The following is a 21609-nucleotide window of genomic DNA, read 5'->3' as shown; positions in this document are numbered from 1 at the left end:
TTTGATATGCACCTTAACTATCTAGGGCCAGTATCCTGTTTTTCTCCATCCTGAATCCCCTCAGGTTGCACAGTCAGGTGTGGGAGCAGCAGCTGATGGCGTGGTGGCCACAACACCCCTTATTTACTGATATGGCAGGAGACTTTCTTTGTCCACACCCTCACAGGGTTTACACTTGCGTGAAAGATACACACAGTTTTGCAGTTACAATAATCCCTGGGAGGAGGGGGATTATAAATAAAGAGGGAATTTTAAAAAGTGTCTTACCATAGTCTGTAAGACAGAAAGAATAAACGTCAAAGAACTGGTAGAGGGATTACCACTTCTCTTAGAAGCAAGGAATAGCTAGGCTTGCAGGTGTGTTTTTACGTTAGGTGGCAAGAAGTTAAAGAAGGTCTCATGTGATGGATTCAGTTTCTTGGTGAAGTGGGAAGCAATATTCTGATAATTCTGACAGGAATGTTCTGGAGTCAGAGGGTCGGAGAGTGGGGAGAATGTCTGTAATGGCCATGATGGAGAGCCAGAGCTGAGCCGACCAGAGAATAATCCAGAGGTTTCCCCTGCTTTTCCAAAAACCCCACTGTGGATGGAAACCACAGAGTTATAGAGGCCCCACTCCGTTCACCGAAGGGCTTTCCCACCAGCCTGGATTTAGGTAGAGAAAAGGCAGATGAGTTGGATCATTTGAAGCGTTCAACTGTGTTAAATTGTTAGTCAACAAGGAATCGAAACCACAGCTTTCTTCACTTTGTGATAATTTCTAAAAGAAACAGCCAAAGCCAAATTCCAAAGTGACTCCAAGAGAGACACCTCTAGTAAAAATCCCCCAGTGAGGGTCTCCTTCACATCTGAATGAATTCCTGCCACGCTGGCCTGATGTCCTCACCATAAAGGCCGGCATTCTCCAGGCTCTGAATCCCACATTTTATCAAACATGAGCTAGGGGCGAAACAGAGTTAAGACTACGTGGGCAGAAAACCCTTTATAAACAGCTTTTATTGTACTCTATGCACCTGTCTTTGTCTGGAAGGAGACAGCTGAACCTTGAACATTTTAATTGGTGCTGATTCCTAATTTTTATACCTTGGAATAAAGGACTGAGAAATGTGTTTAATCATGCTGCTGCAGTGCACTGTTCAACATCTGTGTCATCCATGTCTTTACCTAAGGAGAATGGAATATAATGATGATTGTTATCATGAGAAATCTACCCACAGCAACATGAGTGGACCTAGACATTATCATACATTATCATGAGTGGACCTAGACATTATCATACTAAGCGAAGTCAGAAAAAGACAAATACCATATGATATCACTTATATGTGGAATCTAAAATATGACAGAAATGAACATATCTACAAAACAGAAACAGACTCACAGACAGAGAACAGATTTGTGGTTGCCAAGAGGGAGGGGGGAGGGGGACGGATGGACTGGGAGTTTGGGGTCAGCAGATGCAAACTAGTATATACAGGATGGATAAACAACAAGGTCCTACTGTACAGCACAGGGAACTATATTCAATATCCTGTGACAAACCATAATGGAAAAGAATATGAAAAAGAATATATATATGTATAACTGTACTTTGAACAGCAGAAATTAACACAACACTGTAAATCAACTATACTTCAATAAAATTTTTTAAAAATCTAGCTGATCTCCCTGTGCTATGCGACTGCTTCCCACTAGCTATCTATTTTACGTTTGGTAGTGTATATATGTCCATGCCACTCTCTCACTTCATCCCAGCTTACCCTTCCCCCTCCCCCTCCCCGTGTCCTGTGGGATAGGGACGGTAGGAAGGAGATGCAAGAGGGAGGAGATATGGGGATATATGTATATGTATAGCTGATTCACTTTGTTATACAGCAGAAACTAACACACCATTGTAAACAATTTTACCTCAATAAAGATGTTTAAAAAAATAAAAAATAAATAAACCAAAACAAACAAACAAAATCTATCCACAATCCATTAAGGTCGACTGAGGTCAAACTATATGTTTATATTTGATTATGCATTTGAAAACCAGGGCTGTATGATGTGTTGAATATATATGTGTGATTAGTACTCGTGCTTAGCTAATGCTTTATTATGTGGAAACCATGACACAAATGCTCATTTTGCTGCTATTCAGTGTTATTTTCTCCCTGTACAAAACTTGTTTTAAAATTAACCACTTTAAAGGTTCTCATCTGGTCTGCGAATAAATATTTATAATGCGCTTTGCCTATGAAGAGGGTCATTAGCATGTAAGCTTTGACAATGAATGATTTCCTGTAGATTTTTGATGAGCAAAATGACTAAACTTAATGAAGGCATTTTATGCTTGTAAATACTTTACTCCAAGCCTTCGAAATCATCAAGAAATGTCCTTCATGAGACATGGTTCAGAAGAACCACAGAAATGAAGAGCTGGGTGAGACTTAATTGGTCTCTTTGCACCTGTACTTTCCCTAAATCAGTAAAGAGTAGATTCATGAAGCACATTTATTTTTTAACCCGTTTATAGTTCCCATCAGTGCAATAAAGCGCTATAATAGACAACAGGGTCAGAGTATAGACCCTGAATGAAAAGGTCAGCCTTTCTTCTCACTAAAAGACAAACAATAAATAAGAAACAGATTATTTTTCTCTGTAATGGAAGGAAATATTCTGAGTCTTCAGATTTGTTTCAACTTTGCACTTTGTAGATGAGATGGGGCATGGATTGCCCCTGACATACACAGAATTTTTAGTTAAGAAAATGTTCAAAAGTTACTACCTTCGCTAGAAATGGCAGGAGCAGGAGGGAGCAAAACATACCAATAAATGAATCCTCCAAACCTTAGCTCCCAACGTTGTTTTTTTTTTTTTTTTTGCGGTACGCGGGCCTCTCACTGCTGTGGCCTCTCCCGTTGCGGAGCACAGGCTCCGGACGCGCAGGCTCAGCGGCCATGGCTCACGGGCCCAGCCGCTCCGCGGCATGTGGGATCCTCCCAGACCGGGGCACGAGCCCGTGTCCCCTGCATCGGCAGGCTGACTCCCAACCACTGTGCCACCAGGGAAGCCCAGCCCCCAACATTCTTATTGCTGTCATGAAATTGTGAGGACAAGCAGAGCATCCCAGAGACATAAATGTCATTTCACCTTTAGCTACATGAACAAGTACTAAATCATAATAAAAATTCACACAGAGACAAGGACAGGAAAAAGAGACCGACATCTCATATGGAATTTATGAGTTTGGAAGAGAGGATCAACCTGTATGGAAAAGTCCTTTTTCTTCCCTGGTGCCTGCTTACTCTCCCCGCCCGGCTCGCGCCACTCCCCACAGCCAATGCGCTCAGAACACCCCATATATACAAAGTTTCTGTACTCCTAGGAGTCCCCGGTCCCCTGGCTTCGCTGCCCACAGTAGGCTATAAAGGAGGCACCAAGTAGGAGAGGCTCCTCCTCGCTCTTTAGATCTTGGCCTCGAAAGGTTTTACTTTCAATCATCTGAATTTCTGACCCTTACTCTCTTTCTTCCCATCTCACTTCTTCTAGAACCCTCAGCACAGTAATTCTCTGACCCCATCTGGACCTTGAAAGCAAAGGCCCTCTCACTTTTCCACTGTCCATCATTACTTACCCAGCTTAGAATCCAGGAGCTATCTGCACCGTCTCTTCACTGAAAATGCCTTCAGATCCCATGTGCCGCTCCTCCTCAATTAGAATCACCTGGAAAATCCCGCCCCGCCCCGCCCCGCCCCGCCCCGCCCCCCCGTTAACTCTACTCTTCTGCACGTGTTCCAAGAGCTGAACGTGGCTAGAGCCCGTAACTTCGATAATTGTTTTCACTTTGAAATAACGACCACAAAGCCCAATGGAGCTGCCTTAAGTGTTACCATATTTTCCTAATTAATTCTTTCCCTCGCTCTCTGAGAAAACACTAACTTCCAATTTCTAATCTAACTTCTAGCCTAACTCCCAAGTTCTCATCTAACTTCTTGACATTCAAATGATGGCTTAAACATCATTTTCTCAGAGGAGCCTTCCCTCATCACCTCATGTAAAAGAGACTCTCCCCAATCACACTTTATTCCCTTACTTTGCTTAAATCATTTTTGTAACAGTTAATAACAAACTACCTGACGTCATATACACACACACATATATATGCACACAAATATATATAGTATTTGCATATTGGCCTGCTTCTTCCACTAGATCATAAACTCCAGAGAGACAGGGACTTTCTCCCATTCACCCACATCTAACATAGGATTTCTCAACTTGAGCACTACTGATATTTTGCGCAAAATAATTTTTGTCGTGGGGGGTGGGCTGTCCTGTGCATTGTAGAATGTTTAGCAGCAACCCTGACCTCTACTCATTATATGCAGTACCATCCACCCTGGTTATAACAATCAAAACTGTCTCCAGATGCTTCCAAACATCCCCGGGGGCCAAGAGGGGGCAAAAATCGCCCCTGATTGAGAACCACTGCTCTAACACAATGCCTAGCACATAGTGGGTGCTAAGCAAACGTTTGATGAATGAATGAATCACCAAACCATAGGTCACCGAAAAAACCCAAGAATTAATGTTATTGTCCGAACTTCCAGCAGAACTGTATTTAAGCCTTACCGGCAAAAGTGAACTTACCTTGTTTTAATGACATGGCGGTGGGGTTAAAAATTGATTTTGTACCAAGGGTTCTCAGCCGTGACTGCGTGTTATAATCACCTGGATGAAGGTTTTGAAAAACTACTGATGCCAGGCCCTTCTTCAGAGCAATTAAATGAAAATCTCAGGGGGTGGTGTCCAGCATAGAGACTTTTAAAAACCTCGTCCTGTGATCCTGATTTGCAGCCTGGGCTCAAATCCTGTTCTTTTCAATCCTCCGAAGACCAATTTCATAGCATAGCAATCCTCATAGATAGGGCATTTCTCCTCATACATTTGCATTATTGATCAGCGTTTTTGGAATGGAAGAAAGCGTATGTCAGCATAGTAACTTCCTGGGTCATTTGTATCTTCTCTTCCCTGCCCCATTGTTGATCCACGTTCATCCTAAGTAAGCCAATTTAAAAATTAATGTTCTCGGGCTTCCCTGGTGGCGCAGTGGTTGGGAGTCCACCTGCCAATGCAGGGGACACGGGTTCGTGCCCCGGTCCGGGAAGATCCCACATGCCGTGGAGTGGCTAGGCCCGTGGGCCATGGCCGCTAAGCCTGCATGTCCGGAGCCTGTGCTCTGCAACGGGAGAGGCCACAACAGTGAGAGGCCTGCGTACCGCAAAAAAAAAAAAAAAAAAAAAAAATAATAATAATAATAAAATCTCCCATACAATTATGAATCTATCTATTTCATCTTTTAATTCTACTAATATTTACTTGTGTTTTAAGGCAATTTGTTAAGTGCATACAAAGGTAGGACAGTTATGTCTACCTAGTGAATTAACTCTTTTATCATTGTGAAATGTGTCCTTTCCTCAAGAAATGCTTTTTGCCTTAGAGCCTCCTTTATCTGATATTAATTTATATATGCCACAAATATATTATTAATATATAGTATATGTGTATATATGTGATATTATGAATATATATATGATAATGTTGCATGGTATATCTTTTCCATCATTTTACTTTCAACTTTTATGCATCCCTGATATTTTTTATGTGTCACTTGTAAACAGCATATAGATGGGTTATATTTTGTTTTGCCTCTGGTCTTTTAGATGAAACATATGATCTAGTTATATTTATCATAATTATGATATATTGAAGTTAAAATATATTATCATTACTTGGTACCTATTTGTCTCACCTCTACTTTGTTATGTTTTCCTCTCCTCTTTTGCCTTGTTTTGAGGTGAGTATTTTTATTATTCCATTTCCCCACTCTATTAGTTTAGTAGCTATACATTTCTTTTTAACTTTTCCTTTATGGCTTATCATATACAAAATGCATCCTTGACTTGTCAAAATACAACTTGATACCTTTACCCACTTCACTGACAATGAAGCGGTCTTCGAACACTTTAACTCAATTTTTTTTCCTCTCAACTGATATTGTTATCCTGTATTTTAATTTGACATATCTGTTAAACTTCATAAGACATTATCATTATTGTTTTATAGAGTTGATAATCATTAAATTATCCCCAAATTTACTCCTTTACTCTTCATTTCTTTCTATTTTGCCCAGATTTCTATCCAGGATTATTTGTCTTTTGCCAAAATAATAGATTTTTTTTAAGAAGCATCACGTTTTATTTATTATTTTTAATTTTTTTTAAAGGGAACTTTATTTTATTTATTTATTTTTGGCTGCATTGGGTCTTTATTGCTGTGCACGGGCTTTCTCTAGTTGCAGCGAGAAGGAGCTACTCTTCGTTGCAGTGCGCGGGCTTCTTATTGTGGTGGCTTCTCTTGTTGCGGAGCACGGGCTCTAGGCACGCAGGCTTCAGTAGTTGTGGCACACAGGCTCAGTAGTTGTGGCTTGCAGGCTCTAGAGCACAGGCTCAGTACTTGTGGTGCACAGGCTTAGTTGCTCCTTGGCATGTGGAATCTTCCTGGATCAGGGCTTGAACCCATGCCCCCTGCATTGGCAGGCAGATTCTTAACAACTGTGCCACCAGGGAAGCCCCAAAATAATAGATTTTTGTTATTTCTTGAAGTGTACTTCTGCTGGTGACTAATTTTCTCGGTTATTTGCCTAATTTTTTATTACTTCATCTTCATTTTTGAAGGTTATTTGTGCTGGGTACACATTCTAAGTTCACGGAATTTTCTTCAGTATTTTGAAGGTGTCAAAATGCATTATCATTGAAGGCAAATGCATTGTCTTTGGTTTTCTATTGTTTCTGTGAGCAGTTAGATGTCAACCTTCTTGTTTGACTTTTGTAGGTAATTTGTCTTCTTTGTTGGGAGGGGATGATACTTCATAATTTTTCAGCTTCCTTTGGTTTTCAATCATTATACTGTGATGTGCCAAAATACAGGTTTTATTTTATTCATTCTGCTTGGGGAATCTTAGGGATTATTAGACCTGTGGCTTGAGGTCTGTGCTAGATATTCTCTGCGTCTCTACGTCCATGTTTTGACTCCTCTGCTTTGGGAAGCTGACCTATATGGATTACAATAGCTCCCATGCCCTCTGGTTTCAAGTTGAGTGCAGCCAGTGAGGAGCATTAGTAGGAGATCAGAGGGAGGGTGAAGAGATCAGGGTAATTATTCCTCTGGCTCCCTTTTCGGGAGGCACCCTTGGTTTGCTGTATCCCTTGACAAAAGGTTACTGTTCCTCTCAAAGTGGCCTTCTCTACATGATTGTTTAAGCCTCTCTTTCCCCTTAAACTTCTGGGCCTAGAAGTGGTGACAGCTCCAGCATCGCTAGCCCCAGGTTCTTGTAATATCAATAGTCATTCACCTGCCCACACCTTTGTAATTTGTCCCTTTGTAAATGAGCCCCCCTCAATTTATGCCAATTGGAGTGTGCCATCTTCTTCATCTTGGCAACTGACTGATACAGTAACTAGTACCAAAAGTAGCCTGTGATGGTTAATCTTAGGTGTCAAGTTTTCTGAGCCATGGTGCCCAGATATTTAGTCAAACATTATTTTGAATGTTTCTGTGAGGGTATTTTTGAATGAGATGTATATTTAACTCAGTGGACTTTGAGTAAAGCAGATTGCCCTCCATAATGTGGGTGGGCCTCATCTAATCAGTTGAAGGACTGACTAAAACAAAAGGCTGACCTCCCCCAAGTAAAAGAGAATTCTCTAGCAGACTGCATTCTGATTTCATCTGCAACATAGGCTCTCCTGGTTCTACAAAAGGGTGCCTTTGGACTTGAAATGCATCTCTTTCCTGAATCTTCAGGTTGCTGGCCTTCCCCATCAGATTCTGGGCTCACCAAGCCTCCACAATTGTGTAAGCCAATTCCTTAAGATAAATTCCTTTCTCTATATACACACATCCTATTGGTTCTGTTTCTCTGGAGAACCCTGACTAATACAGGGTATCAGGAATTAGATCCTCATGAAATAAATCCTTAAATGTTCATATTCTGAGGAAGTTCATGGATAATCTTCCTGCTGAGAATCATGAGGCATGAGTAATTCATGGCATGAGGTGACATCATGGTTACTCACATTATCACCAGAGGGTGAAATGCATGTGGAGGGCAAGGCATTGGGGGTCAAGTTGTTGTAGCATAGTATGAAAGTACTAATAAAGATTGGAGAGTCACCTGGAATCTTATTGTAACTTTGGAAAGCACATATAGGGAAAACAGAAATTAAGAGTTATGAATATAAAATTTAAAACATGCACTAAAAAATTAGAAGGCCTCCAGGGCAGGTTTGCCAGAGTCCCACATTTCCCATAATTGTACAACATCACATTGATCCATGACATTGGTGACATTACAGTGGTAATCACTAGGTCCATATAAATGCAATAGATGTGCAGTTTAAAATGTGCTGCTTGGACTTCCCTGGTGGCACAGTGGTTAAGAATCAGCCTGCTAATGCAGGAGACACGGGTTCGAGCCCCGGTCCGGGAAGATCCCACATGCCACGGAGCAACTAAGCCCGTGCACCACCACTACTGAGCCTGCGCTCTAGAGCCCGTGCTCCGCAACGAGAGAAGCCACCACAATGAGAAGCCTGTGCACCTCAGCAAAGAGTAGCCCCCGTTCGCCGCAACTAGAGAAAGCCCGCGCGCAGCAGTGAAGACCCAATGCAGCCAAAATAAATAAATAAATAAATATTTTTTAAAAATGTGCTGCTTAACACATAGAGGTGACCCATCAACTACGGTATCATTCTAATGTGAGAACAAGTTGGTCATGCAACCACCTGAAACCAAAAACATTAGCCATAATTTGTATCCTACATATAAGATGGTGGAGTTGGCAGAGGCTCAAGTAACATGAAATAGTTGTGATAGTCTCTGCCTCTGTAGCTGGTCAAGAGGATGAATGTTGAGGGCAAACGTGGTAGACTGTTATCAGGTTCCTGAACTATTCATTATGGATTCCCCCATACCCACCTCCCCAACACACATCAGTGTAAATAAATCCTTACTGAATTATTATATTTTGAGTGTTCCTCTGCTTCCTCTAGAAGATCTGATTAATAAGTTCTTCAATCACTTTTGGAAGATTTTCAGCTATTATTTCATCAAATATTGCTTCTGTCCATTCCTTCTCATCTCCTTTTGGAACTCCAATTACATGCGTTAAACATTCTCATGGTGTTCCTTTTGCCTCTATGATTTCTTACATATTTTATATTCATTTATGCCCCATTCTGAATATTTTCTGGTGACCTGTTTTTAAAATTTCACTAATTAAATCTTCAGCTTTGTCTAAACTACTATAGAACCCATCCTTTAAATTTTCAATCTTGGTTATTGTGTTTCGCACTTCTAGAAATTCCATTTGGATATTTTTCATACTTTCCAGTTCTTTGAGGAAATTCTTAATATTATCTCAAATACATTAAGCACATACATTTTAAGGCCTATTCTGATAATTCTACCATCTAGATCCCTTGTTGAGTTGTTCCCATTGTCTGTTGATTTAGGATAATGTTGTTTTGTCTCTGTATGTGCCTAGTTATATTTTATTGTGCATCCGATGATATACGTGGACAATTATGTATCTAATTTGAGGCCTAGGATGATGTTTTCTTCCTCCAGAAAGAATTTACATTTGCTTCTGGAAGTTGGCTAGAGGCATTAGCAATGCCACATCGCCTTAATTCAATTTCAGGAATTGAAGTGATTTAAAACTGAGCTTCAGTGCCTGCAAGATCAAGTTTTATTGTTTGACACCTTTTCCTAGGGTGTAATCCTTGGATTCTCAACCCAAAATATGATTGTTACCAAAGATCTCCTCCTTGGCAGGGCATGGAATCTGATTATTTTACCTCTTGGCTCATAAGCAAAAGGCTTTGCATCTTCTACCCCACAGGGGGAAAATATTTGTCCCAAATGCTTTGCTCGTGCTTCTAGGTTGCATGCTTCTCCAGGTCTTAGATGCATAATTCTTCCCCATATTATCAAAACTCCAATTCCTTTGAGCAAATGCTTATTATATTTTGCACAACCTTCCTAATTGGCAGTGAAAGGGTTAGTTCTAATTACTTAGACCACCATTACAGAAGCCTTTAAATATAATTTGAATGGTTTATAAAATGTGTCTAAATGTTTTATCAGTTACTTCTATGAAGAACACTTCTCAACAATAGAATCTATTAAGATTTGGAGGAAAAATAATTATTAAAATCTCTCAAACAGAAATTGCATATAGCTATTTTAAGCATAAATCCAGATATAAAATATTATTCATGAAAGCAAGATTGAGGGTCTCATTAAAATATTTGAAAGATTTCATTTGGAAGTTTTTACAAATTAAATTTTTAACACCTTTTTCATTTTATTTTTTCCTTACAATTATATAACTTAAAGAAAATATTTTTTAATCAAACACCATAAAAATACCCCAAAGCCCCTCTAGTTCACCCCAATGTATCATGCAACTATTACTATCTTTTATATATGGACCACAGCATGAAAATAGTTGGTAAGGACTTTCCTAACAACAATTATTTCACATCCCTTTTTCCTTTCCAGTAGCACTCATTTTTCACCATAGAAGGTGAAAATACCAAACATGTGTTTTCCCATAGGTTTTGCCAAGGGAGGAGTCACATGACTGAATGTTGGCAAATGGGAGGGACCTCAGGAGAAGACTCCACGGGATTTCAAGTAAAGATTTGCCTTCCTAAAATAAATTGATCAACCCAAGTCAATGTCCATTTTCTTCATTGGATGTGATACCTTCATTCCTTGTGATACCAGAACTGCTGCAGCCACGTGTGGCCATGACTAAATATTGCTGATATGCTGAGGATAGTAGAATGGAAAGAAGGAAAGCACAGAGACTCCAAAAAGTTGTTGAGCAACTGAACCAACGTAGAACATCTCTACCTCTGTATTTCTGGCTATGCCAGAAAACAAATGTCCTTAGTATTTCAGCTCATCGTACTTGAATCTTCTGTTACTTGCAACCAGGATACTAACTAATAAAGCTATGGTGGTTTTAAAGCATGGTCCCCAAACTGTTTGACACTTGTGCCATTGAAAGGTAGGCAGCTTCTAGAAACTGGAAAAGGCAAGGAAATGGATTCTCTTCTCGAGCCTCCAAAGGGAACGTAGTCCTGCAGACTCATTTTAGATTTCTGACCTCTAGTACTGTAAAACAATAAATTTGTGCTGCTTTAAGCCACTAAATTTATGATAATTTGTTACAACAGCAATAGGAAACTAATACAGAGATTAAGAACTTGGGTGCTGCTAGCTGCTATCAGCCTCCTTGACTTTAAATTCTTCTTCTACTACTTACTGGATACATGATCTTTGGCAAATTACTTAAACTCTCTGTACCTCAGTTTCATCTTGAAAGATGGGATGATGGTAACAGAACCAAACCTGCTGGGTTCTCATGTATTTAAATGAGAAAATCCTTAGGATTATCTGAAACTTCGTAATTTTTAAATAAAAGTAACCATTGTTCTGCTAATATTTATAATTTGATTTAGTATATTTGTACCTTCTCTCCTACAAATTAAAGTTCTTTTGTTTTTTGGGTTTTTTTACATAGTCATGGAGGAGGAGGGGTGTAAGAGCATCTGCTTCAGGAGTTGTAGTACATACAGCATCTCATTTGATCCTCACAACCAGCCATGAAATAGGTGTAATTTTGTTTTCATAGGAGAAAACTGAGGCTGTGGGAGGTTAATTTTTCCAAGTGACATAGCTAGTAAGAAGACAAATCAAAGCAGCTTGCTCACCATTGCATTCACTACACTTATTTGCTGGATGATGATGCACGAATATGTGCAAATAACCATGGCAGTGGGCACTCATAAATACTGCAGAGTTTAGACGGACTGACACTAGGTCACCCCATCTGATCCACACCGGCACAAATCCCAGCTCTTTAACACCCAACCCTGGTTTCCAGAAAGGTTGGAGGTAACAGAGAGACACTTCCAGTCGCAGGAATCCTGCGGGAGGGTGGGATGGGAGTCCGGGAGGCGGGGGTGCCGGGAAGGTGGTAACACTGTGACGCAAAGGCGGGGCCTGCGTGGGGAACGCCCCGGGTCATAACCGGGGGGCGGGGCCTCCCCGGGGCCAGTACGCGGCCGCGTAGCTAGACCTGCCCATCCCTCAGCCCCCTAGGAGAGCTGGCGCCACGATGGAGGAGTACCATCGCCCCTGCGACGAGGTACCGCCCCTTCACCGCCCGCGAGCGACCCCCGTCCGCCTCGGCGCTTAGTCTTGGCCGGGTGGTCTCCCGGCACCCGACGGCCACGAGAGTTGGGGTGCGGCGTCCTCCGAGCCCGGATCCTCTCCTCGGGGCCCGGGATCCGCCCCGCCCATCCTCGGCTCCCCACCCCGAGGCCCTGAGGGTGGGCTGAGAGTCGGGGTGGCAGGGGCTGCTGGGAGCACAGGGGGCTGGCAGTGGGGTCGGGGCCGAGGGGTGGAAGGCCTGACTCGGGGTGCGTGGGGTAGGGATGGGGTGGAGGGAGCCGCCGGTCTGCAGGGCGGGCCTCAGGAGCCGGTCTTCCCGGCTGCTTCCTCCGCCCCTTGGAGTCCCCAAAGCAGGTGCCGCATCCCCGCCAAGCGAGGCCCTGGTGGCAGAGCCGGTCCCGCTCCCGGGCACTCTCGTCTGGGTGGTTTGGAAGGAGGCGCCTTATGGATTAAGGAGCCTTTGCTTACTGACTCAGGCTTCCCGAAACCTCACCAGAATCCCGTGATGTCATCTGTCATCTTCCTGTTACTGATGGGGGACTCTGACTTTCATGGCGGCTAAGTGACTTGCCCCAAGTTAGAACTGCCAGGAATGACAGATGCTCCATTTGAACCCAGACCTCTGATTACACAACTACAACTCTGGCTTCACTTTAACCACGATGAGGATGAGGCCTGTTGGATCCCAGGATAACCTGTGACAGGGCAGTATAAACAAAGACATCTTCTGTCCAGTGGTAGCCACAGGTGAATGGTGCGGTGAAATAAAAGTAGGCAGGCACGTGGTGGAGGTGCAGCATAAAATGGTGTATCATTAGACCCCTGAAAGGGGCTTCTGGACCATTCATCTTTAGGATGTGGGCTTCTGCAGAAGCTAAGACCACATTTAAATTCATTACTTCTATGCTGCAGGTGGCATACACACTTTAAGGTTAGTGGTAAAGTGTTCTTATTTTAGAAATTGAAGCACAACCAATTTCACCCTCAAGAAGCACTAGTCTGCTGACTCCTAAGAGGTTCTGTACTGCAGTACCCCCTAAATACCTATATTTAAAAAGAAATAAAATTACATGTGTTACCATGGCCACCCAGGACAACCTGATTATCGGGTGACCTTCCAAATTGAAGCGGAATGGACATCCCATTTAATTTGTAGACCACTTTTGAAAATAGATAAGGACCTTATTTGAAGGTAAAATGACCATTTTAATAGGGGCAGTTGTGACACCTGTTTTCGTGATATTTCTGATTATTTAGGGTATTTTTGTTCCTTTGTTGTCGGGGAATTATCTGGTGTAATTAAATGAGTTGAAAATATTTTAAATCTGTACTCAAGATGATACTTATTTTCAGAATTTACTTGGTTTTTGAACTGTTTTGTTGTATAGTGGGATTTACAAACATGCTGATGTCACAGAGCACCTAAAAACGTCTCTATGGAAACAAATCATGTACTACCTGAAGTGCTTTGGTTTAGATTGCAATCTTATCAGGTAGCCTAGTTCTTGACTCTAGGACATTTCCTTGTCATTAATGGTTGCTTTTAACTCAAGATTGTATCAAGCCACTCCACAGGAAAGACTAAGTTGCCAGACCTGTTATATTATAGGTCTATATAGATTATAGGTCTAACATATTATTTATATGTTATAAAGTGACATTAATTTGGAATGATCAAGTATTTTCATAACCTTTAACTCAGAAAAGCCACATTTTTGCCCAGCATAAGTTAAAAACAAACTTGAAACTTATCTATTCAGCATTCTTTTCTCACTCCCCCTCATTCTCACTTAGCGGCAACTATTTCCTGTGTACTGATAACACATCCTTATACCCACCTCCTATTTCCTGAGCTTTACAATCCAATGATCCTCAATCTCTGGTGTTCATCAAAATCACCAGTAAAGCACTTCTTTTTTCTTGTGCTGTCCATATCTATTTAAAATTTTTAAATTTTATATTGGAGTATAGTTGATTTACAGTGTTGTGTTAGTTTCAGGTGTACAGCAAAGTGATTCAGTTATACATATACAAGTATCTATTCTTTTTCAGATTCTTGTCCCATGTAGGTTATTACAGAGTATTGAGTAGAATTCCCTGTGCTATACAGTAGGTCCCTGTTGATTATCTGTTTTATATATAGTAGTGTTATATGAGTAAAGCACTTCTTAAAAAAACATAGTTGCCCAGGCTCTGCCTCAGAACTAATCAATCAGAATCTCCATGGAGGTAGGTGGGGAAAGCATTTTGCAATTTTCAAGATGATCAAGGTGGGATTAGTAGCCTCAGTAGACTTAATGCCCCTTTTCACTGTGGTCTCCTGTCACTAAAACCTGTCTAGGCCAGCCTAGGTTATTCTGTGTAGCATCATAGCTACCAGGAAAAGGAAGTCTGTGTTGAAAACAGCTTTATCTTTTGTTTTCCATCTTTAGGTCGGCTTCAATGCTGAGGAAGCCCACAATATCGTTAAAGAGGTGAGTTACATATCTTGTTCATCTTGAAGATTGATGCATTGGTTGAAATTTTAAAAAGCTGTGTTTTGACTTTCGGCACAAAGTTAGAAACCTTAGTATTAAAGCAAGATTTTTCATATTTATTCACTAATTCTTTATAGGGGTGCTTCTATGTTTGTTGTGTTGGATGCTGTCAGGCATCTTGGGGCTTACCCTGAAAGGGATATTTAAATATTGATCTAGAAAACTGGTTTGCTGTTTTCTAAAACTGATTCTCTGTCTTTTGAATAAAAGAACTTTTATTCCAGTGGGGCCAAATATTATTTTAAATGTTAATGCCCTAAAAGTATACAGGTAGGTTATATGTATAGTATAATAAACATATAATTATAGTATATACATACATATATATGTGTGTGTACATATATATATTATATATATGTGTGTGTATGTATATATATATATATATCTCAAGTAAATAAAAGACCCTAGTAATATCTGCTTTGGTTATTGTATGCTTTTTTTTAGCCCAATATAACTGGAAAAATAGGGACTTCCAGTGGTTAAGACTCTGCACTCCCAATGCAGGGGGCACAGGTTTGATCCCTGGTCGGGGAACTAAGATCCTGCATGCCACATGGCACGGCCGCGCACACACACACACAAAGATTGGAAAAGTAATCACTTAATATCTTTTAATATCTTTTAGACACTGATATGACGGTAAATCAAATTCTTCAGAAAAATATTTGAAATATGATATCTGGTCCTCGTGTTAGGCAAATAGACAAGAAGTTCTCTTTGGGACTTAGTGCTGGCAGAGGAACTTTAATTATTCTAGTGGTATCACATACAGACTAACTGTGGGTAAGGTATTTATGAACACTTTTAATAGTCCTGAGTCATTTTTAACTGTGCCAAATCCTAGAAAAAAATAAGCTGGCCCGGAAGGTAGGCTTGTATTGTGGGCATGGCTGTTGCGGCCTGTGTCCTAGCAGCAGGCCCCAACTACCTTTAGGCTTGGCTGGATTGGCTTGCCCTCTGGGCACTGAGCACCGTCTCAGTCCTGAGACGATGCCTTACCTGCCTGAATGCTTAGGGCATGAGCTCACCCGGAACTCACCCAGGGCTGGCCTTGTAAAACTAGGATCAACCTGAGGTCTGAGAGAGCTGGATAGGCACCTGAAAATCCCGCCATATATTAATAGTTCAAAATCATGTATTAGAACTTTGTAGCCAGGAATATATCATTATTAAAACAAAATGCAAATGTTTTCGATACCTTGACAATGCAAAAGCACAAATGAGAGCAACGGAGGGGGGTGGTGGAAGAAGGGATGGAGGTCATGGGAGGGCAGGAGTGATAACAGCCTCAAAGTGGAAAGTCAAGAGAGACTGGCCTTGGTGGATGGAACATGAAGCAAAGGATGCTGGGGTATTGGAGGAATCTTTTAAATAGTACCTTCTTCTTTACCCACATTACGAACCATATGAAAAGACCAAAGAGTTAGTAGAAAGAGAACCAAATATCACCTTTATTATTGATAAAAACTGAGTTGGAGATTGGAGCTTGTTTTGCTAACTCCCTACCGGTTCAGTTCAGACCTTGGAAGAGGCATCCAAGGGAAAGTTAGAGTCAGCAGAGAGAAACACTCAACCAGGCTGGTGCCTTTCGTTGGTCTGGGTGAAGAGGGAAGGAGAAACCAAATAGCCAAGTCCAAGGCATTTGGGAGATTGGCTCTCCCAGATGAGAAGGGTACCAACCAGTAACTCACTCCACCTCCATGGGGAGGAATAATAACAGGTGGGACGAGAGGCCAGGGATGATAAGGAAAAAATCCTCTGCGTGAAAGGAAACATCCGGAGTAGAAAAGAAACATGCTCCTAATACTGTAAATATATTGAAGTAAAAATAGCAAACTCATTACATTGAGGGACGTGGGGAGGGGGGCAGGAGGTGGCAGGTGGTCCTAGGGAACTAAATTTTCATCTGTCATAGCAGGAGCTCTAGGGGTGTTGTCTATAATTCATAAATCAAGAAATAGTGATATAAACATTATTTAGATATGTGAGTGACCCTTAAGAGATAAAAAAACAGTTGTACCCTAAAAGTGTTTCTTCTGTGGAAGGGGGCTGGGGATGGGAAAGGGTGGGGAGGGGATTCTTATTTTTCATTGTAAGCTCTTCTGTTCTGTTGGCTTTTTAAACCCACGTGCATGGGTTACTTTGATGGTTTGTTCAGTTAAAAGAACCATGCTTCTTAAAATGAGATACCCATATTGAGTGGTGGCTAGGAGGTCCTAGAAGCCACTGGGTGCATTTTTTTTATTCTAAAAAAATTATTTATCTATTTAGGCTGCGTAGGGTCTTAGTTGCGGCACGTGGGATCTTTCATTGCGGCGCGCGGACTTAGTTGCCCCGTGGCATGTGGGATCTTAGTTCCCCGACCAGGGATCGAACCGGTGTCGCCTGCACTGCAAGATGGATTCTCAACCGCTGGACCACCAGGGAAGTCCCCACTGGGTGCATTTTAGAGCATCACTTTTACTTCCATACTTGCAAGAGGGAGTTAAGTAATATAAATAATTTAACACCATTTTCAAATGAAAACAAACTGATACACTATGGAGTCAAAAGCAAGCTTCATTTGAAATTTTCATATAAAATATGAGACTCGACGAAAGACATCTCAGGTTTGCCACAGCTGGCTTTCAGGTACCTGTGTATCCTCTTCCCTCCCCCTCTCTTCCCATGAGCCAACTGTCTTTGCCATTGAGGCATCCTAAAGGTGAGAGGGGGAGAGGGAGGGAGGGAGGGAGGGAGGGAGCGAGCGAGCGCTATTTGAAAACATTTCAGCACTTCCCCGATGCTTATACAGTTTCAGCAGGCATTTCTGTTTTTCTTATCTTTTGCTGATCTCCTTATTTTCTTAGAGTCCTTCCTCTGAGCCCCTATGCTAATATATATTTCTTGCTGAAGTCTTAGAGCCACTCACTTATTGGTCATATGCATATGCTTTATTTATTGTCAGTAATAGAATTTGCCCACAAATTTTCATATAAAAAGTGAGTTACAAATGGAATTAACTTGGAGCTTAATCTAAAGTATATTTGATTCAGGATGCCCAGAGAATATATCAAAGCCAGTATTACTTCAACAACAAACATGTATTGAGTGCCTGCTGCATGCCCGAGTTCTGAGTCTGGCCCTGGGAATACAGAGCAGGTTAAGGACCTCATTATCTAGTGGGCCTCCTGGTTAAGTGGTAATGAAGAAGGCTAAGTGTTAATTAATAGTAATTAGCAGGGCTATTTACAGTGGCATCCACAGGCCCCTGATATTTCTGTTGTTTGGAGCAGAACTTGAAGCGGTCCTATTAGATAACCTGAAAGTAAACAAGGGCTTGTAGTTTCCCATTAAGGTACAGCAGTCTAGGGAGAGGAAGAGGTTTCCCAAAGGCCATCAGCTTGGGAATGGTAAAGTCAGGATTAAATATTTGTCCTTGTGACCCTTGAGCCACTGACCCTCCTAACTCTTCATGTTACATTCTAGGAGAGTAATTTGAGCCACGTTGTTACTTTCTTCAACCACTCTAAATTTAATTTCTCTTTTTGCTTTTATGATTAGTGAAGAGTTTATACCATCCAGCTTAAGATTCCATATTAATTAGTGTCTCTACTATAGGCCAGTTGTAGTAAATGAAAGCTGCACACGTGCGTCTGTCTTACTAAGCTGGATTCTATAAATGAATTGAATGAGTGCTTTATTCTCCAGGCTCTATCACTTGAATAAAAAAATAATAGCAGCAAAATAGGTCAGAGAAAGACAAATACTGTATGATCGGACTAATATGTGGAATCTAAAAAATCCAAACTCATAGAAACAGAGTAGAATGGTGGTTGCCATGGGGTGGGGAAAATGTCGGTCAAAGGGTACAAACTTATAGTTATAAGATGAGTAAGTTCTGAGGATCTAATATACACCATGGTAATTATAGTTAACAGTACTGTATTGTATACTTGAAGGTTGCTGAAAGTAGATCTTAAATGTTCTCAATACACACACACACACACACACACAAACAAAAGGTAAGTATGTGAGGAAGTGAATGTGTTAACTAACCTTATTGTGGCAATCATTTCACAGTATAACGTGTCAAATCATCACATTGTACACCTTAAACTGACACAATGTTGTATGTCAATTATATCTCAATAAAACTGGAAAGAATAAAATAACAGCAGCAATAATTATAATGATGTAATAATATCTGTCATTACTAATGTGTTTACTCTGTGGCAGTCAGTGTGTTTGAGCACATGGCTTTCCTTATCTCACCCCCCTCCTCACAACAACTTGATGAGGCTGTTATCCCTACTTTAAAGATTAGGAAAATAGGGGTTTCAAGAGATTAAGTCACTTGTAGAAGGTCACACAGGGGTGGCTGAGGTGACCTTAAAACCTAAGACTGTAATAGTAAACCGGTGCTCTTAATCAAGTATCAGAAGTGGATGCAAGTAAACACCGTGGAAAATTAACTTTCTCTTTCTAGAGTGCCTAAAAACTAGCGTCTGTTGATGATTTACTTTTAGTGGCAGGTGTGCTTGTTGTTTGATAGCTAAGCAGTTACATAATATGAAATAGGATATAATTATTGTACATGAGAAATATATTTTTTAATTGGTCTCATCCTTTATTTCTAGCATCTGAAACCTAGTTCAAAGCCGAGCTGTTTCAAAGCCATTCTTTAACCAATTGATATCACCCTTTTAAAATCTCCACCCCCCCATAATCCTTTTATGACATGACTTACCACCCTTGATTAGTCTTCCTTGTATTATAGAGTTCTTTTATTAGCTTCTCTGCTAGACTGTTAAGTTCTTTACAGCAGAGGCCACGTCACATTTATCTTTATATGGCCTGTAATATCTCATAGAGTGAGATAATGCATGCGGAAATGCTTTGAAAATTCTACAACAGTTAGAGATGATGCATAATAAATACTTAACAGATGCATATCTTGTAAGATGTTTTATTAGGTTATAAGTGTATTTTATGTTTTGAATAAATTTTTTGCTGTGATATGTGTATACTTTGTTTAATTGTCCTCTGCCCTTTTAGTGTATAGATGGAGTCTTGGGAGGTGAAGATTATAATCATAACAACATCAACCAATGGACCGCAAGCATAGTGGAACAATCCTTAGCACATCTGGTTAAGTTGGGAAAAGCTTATAAGTATATTGGTAAGTATCAGTGTCCTTCCTCACTAGTTTACTCACCTTTGTTCCTGTGGTTTTTCTCTGAATTTACAGAATGTAAATGAATGATAGACACGCAAGTTTGATACTAATAGGGGGTGAAGGACTTCTGACTTATTCATCACAAAAATAATCTGTGAAAATACCTAAAAGATGGAGATCTTTCACAACTCAAAAGCAGTGTGCGCTCCTGCCAACCATCTACTTGTCTTGGTAGCATCATCTTTTACATTTGCATCGGTTATCTTCAGTGAAATTCCCTCAGCCCTACTGTCTTCCTTTCGTTAGTGCTACGCCTCCTTACGTGTAGGACTGTGAAGTGCCAGACTACTTGTAAAGTGGAATATTTTCTTTGTTTTTGTGTCTGAATTATGCCCATGGGACAAGGCACATAATTGCTACCAGATTTTTCCTGCAGTACAGTCACCATTGGTTATGGCGTTGGGCAGCAAACAGACTGGACCCAGTGGGGTCAGAATCGTGCTGGTAAATAATCAAGATGAGAGACTTATTTTTTTCAATCCATTCGCTGAATGCTTTGTCTTCTGTTATTTTTATAGCTTTTAGAGCTCCGAACTCAAACACTTAGATATGTTTTCCTTCGTTTGTAAGTGTTCTTACTGTGCAACTTTATTTTTAGTGACCTGTGCGGTGGTCCAGAGGAGTGCATATGGCTTTCACACAGCCAGCTCGTGTTTTTGGGACACCACATCTGATGGTAAGAGACTTTAAACTGATTCAAACAAAATCCAACTTCTAGCAAAGTCAAATAGTGTACTTGTTATCGAATCCTTATTTATCTCTAATTAAATTCCCACAAGACTTTATCAACAGAATTGCTTTGTACCTAGTGACAAGTATGCCATCAGACAAATAGGAAATATGAAGATTTAACAGATTGCAGGAAATATGATATTAAAACCTATGAAAAATGTGTATATATATATATATATATTTCCTGGTAATTCTGATGCTTTGCTGGCATTTCAAAGTCCTTTTGTTGTGTGTTTTCAGGAACCTGTACTGTAAGATGGGAAAACCGAACCATGAACTGTATTGTCAATGTCTTTGCCATTGCTATTGTCCTGTAACAGGCTAAAAATGTTCGGCCAAAACCATTAACAAGAATTTGTCACTGTATCCTTTCTAAAAAGAGTAACAGTTACTTATTCGTGTGCTAGATGACAAGTGTGCAATATGCTTCAAAGCTATCAACAAAAACTGAATAGTGCAAGCAAGCAATCTCATAGGAAGTAGGCAGATTATCTCATATTCCATACAGCATCATTTAAATAGGAAAACCTCAACATTAGCAAAAAACAAATGCAGAAATATGGCATGACATGAAAATACAATCTTATATTTATTTATACCGGCTTTTCACTAATAATATGTACCTAAGGAGACGGGGAAAACCATTCAGATAATTAAATTCTCTTTCAGCTAGAAAAGTTAACAGGGATAAATATATGATCAAAAATACTGCAAGGATAAATGTGGAGAAAATGATAATAATTAGTTAACACTTCTTAGTTTTTTATTTCTCCTTCTTAGTTGTACATATGATTTAGTGGAAAGTAATTCCATTCTTTTTTTTTTTTT

At 40.4% G+C, this 21609-nt stretch overlaps 1 protein-coding gene across 1 annotated transcript; it reads left to right on the top strand.

Moving 5' to 3' along the window:
• Positions 1-12238: 12238 nt before the first annotated feature.
• On the top strand, positions 12239-21154 carry DYNLT3 (dynein light chain Tctex-type 3; the record flags this gene model as incomplete). Its single annotated transcript, XM_079727950.1, has 5 exons — positions 12239-12268; positions 14727-14768; positions 19869-19992; positions 20648-20725; positions 21022-21154. The coding sequence occupies 5 exons, from the start codon at positions 12239-12241 to the stop codon at positions 21096-21098; spliced, it is 351 nt and encodes a 116-aa protein (XP_079584076.1). The 3' UTR covers positions 21099-21154.
• Positions 21155-21609: the final 455 nt, after the last annotated feature.

The sequence above is a fragment of the Hyperoodon ampullatus genome, assembly GCF_949752795.1.
Source record: "Hyperoodon ampullatus genome assembly, chromosome: X".
NCBI lineage: Eukaryota > Metazoa > Chordata > Mammalia > Artiodactyla > Ziphiidae > Hyperoodon > Hyperoodon ampullatus.
This window is presented reverse-complemented; position numbering and strand designations above follow the sequence as displayed.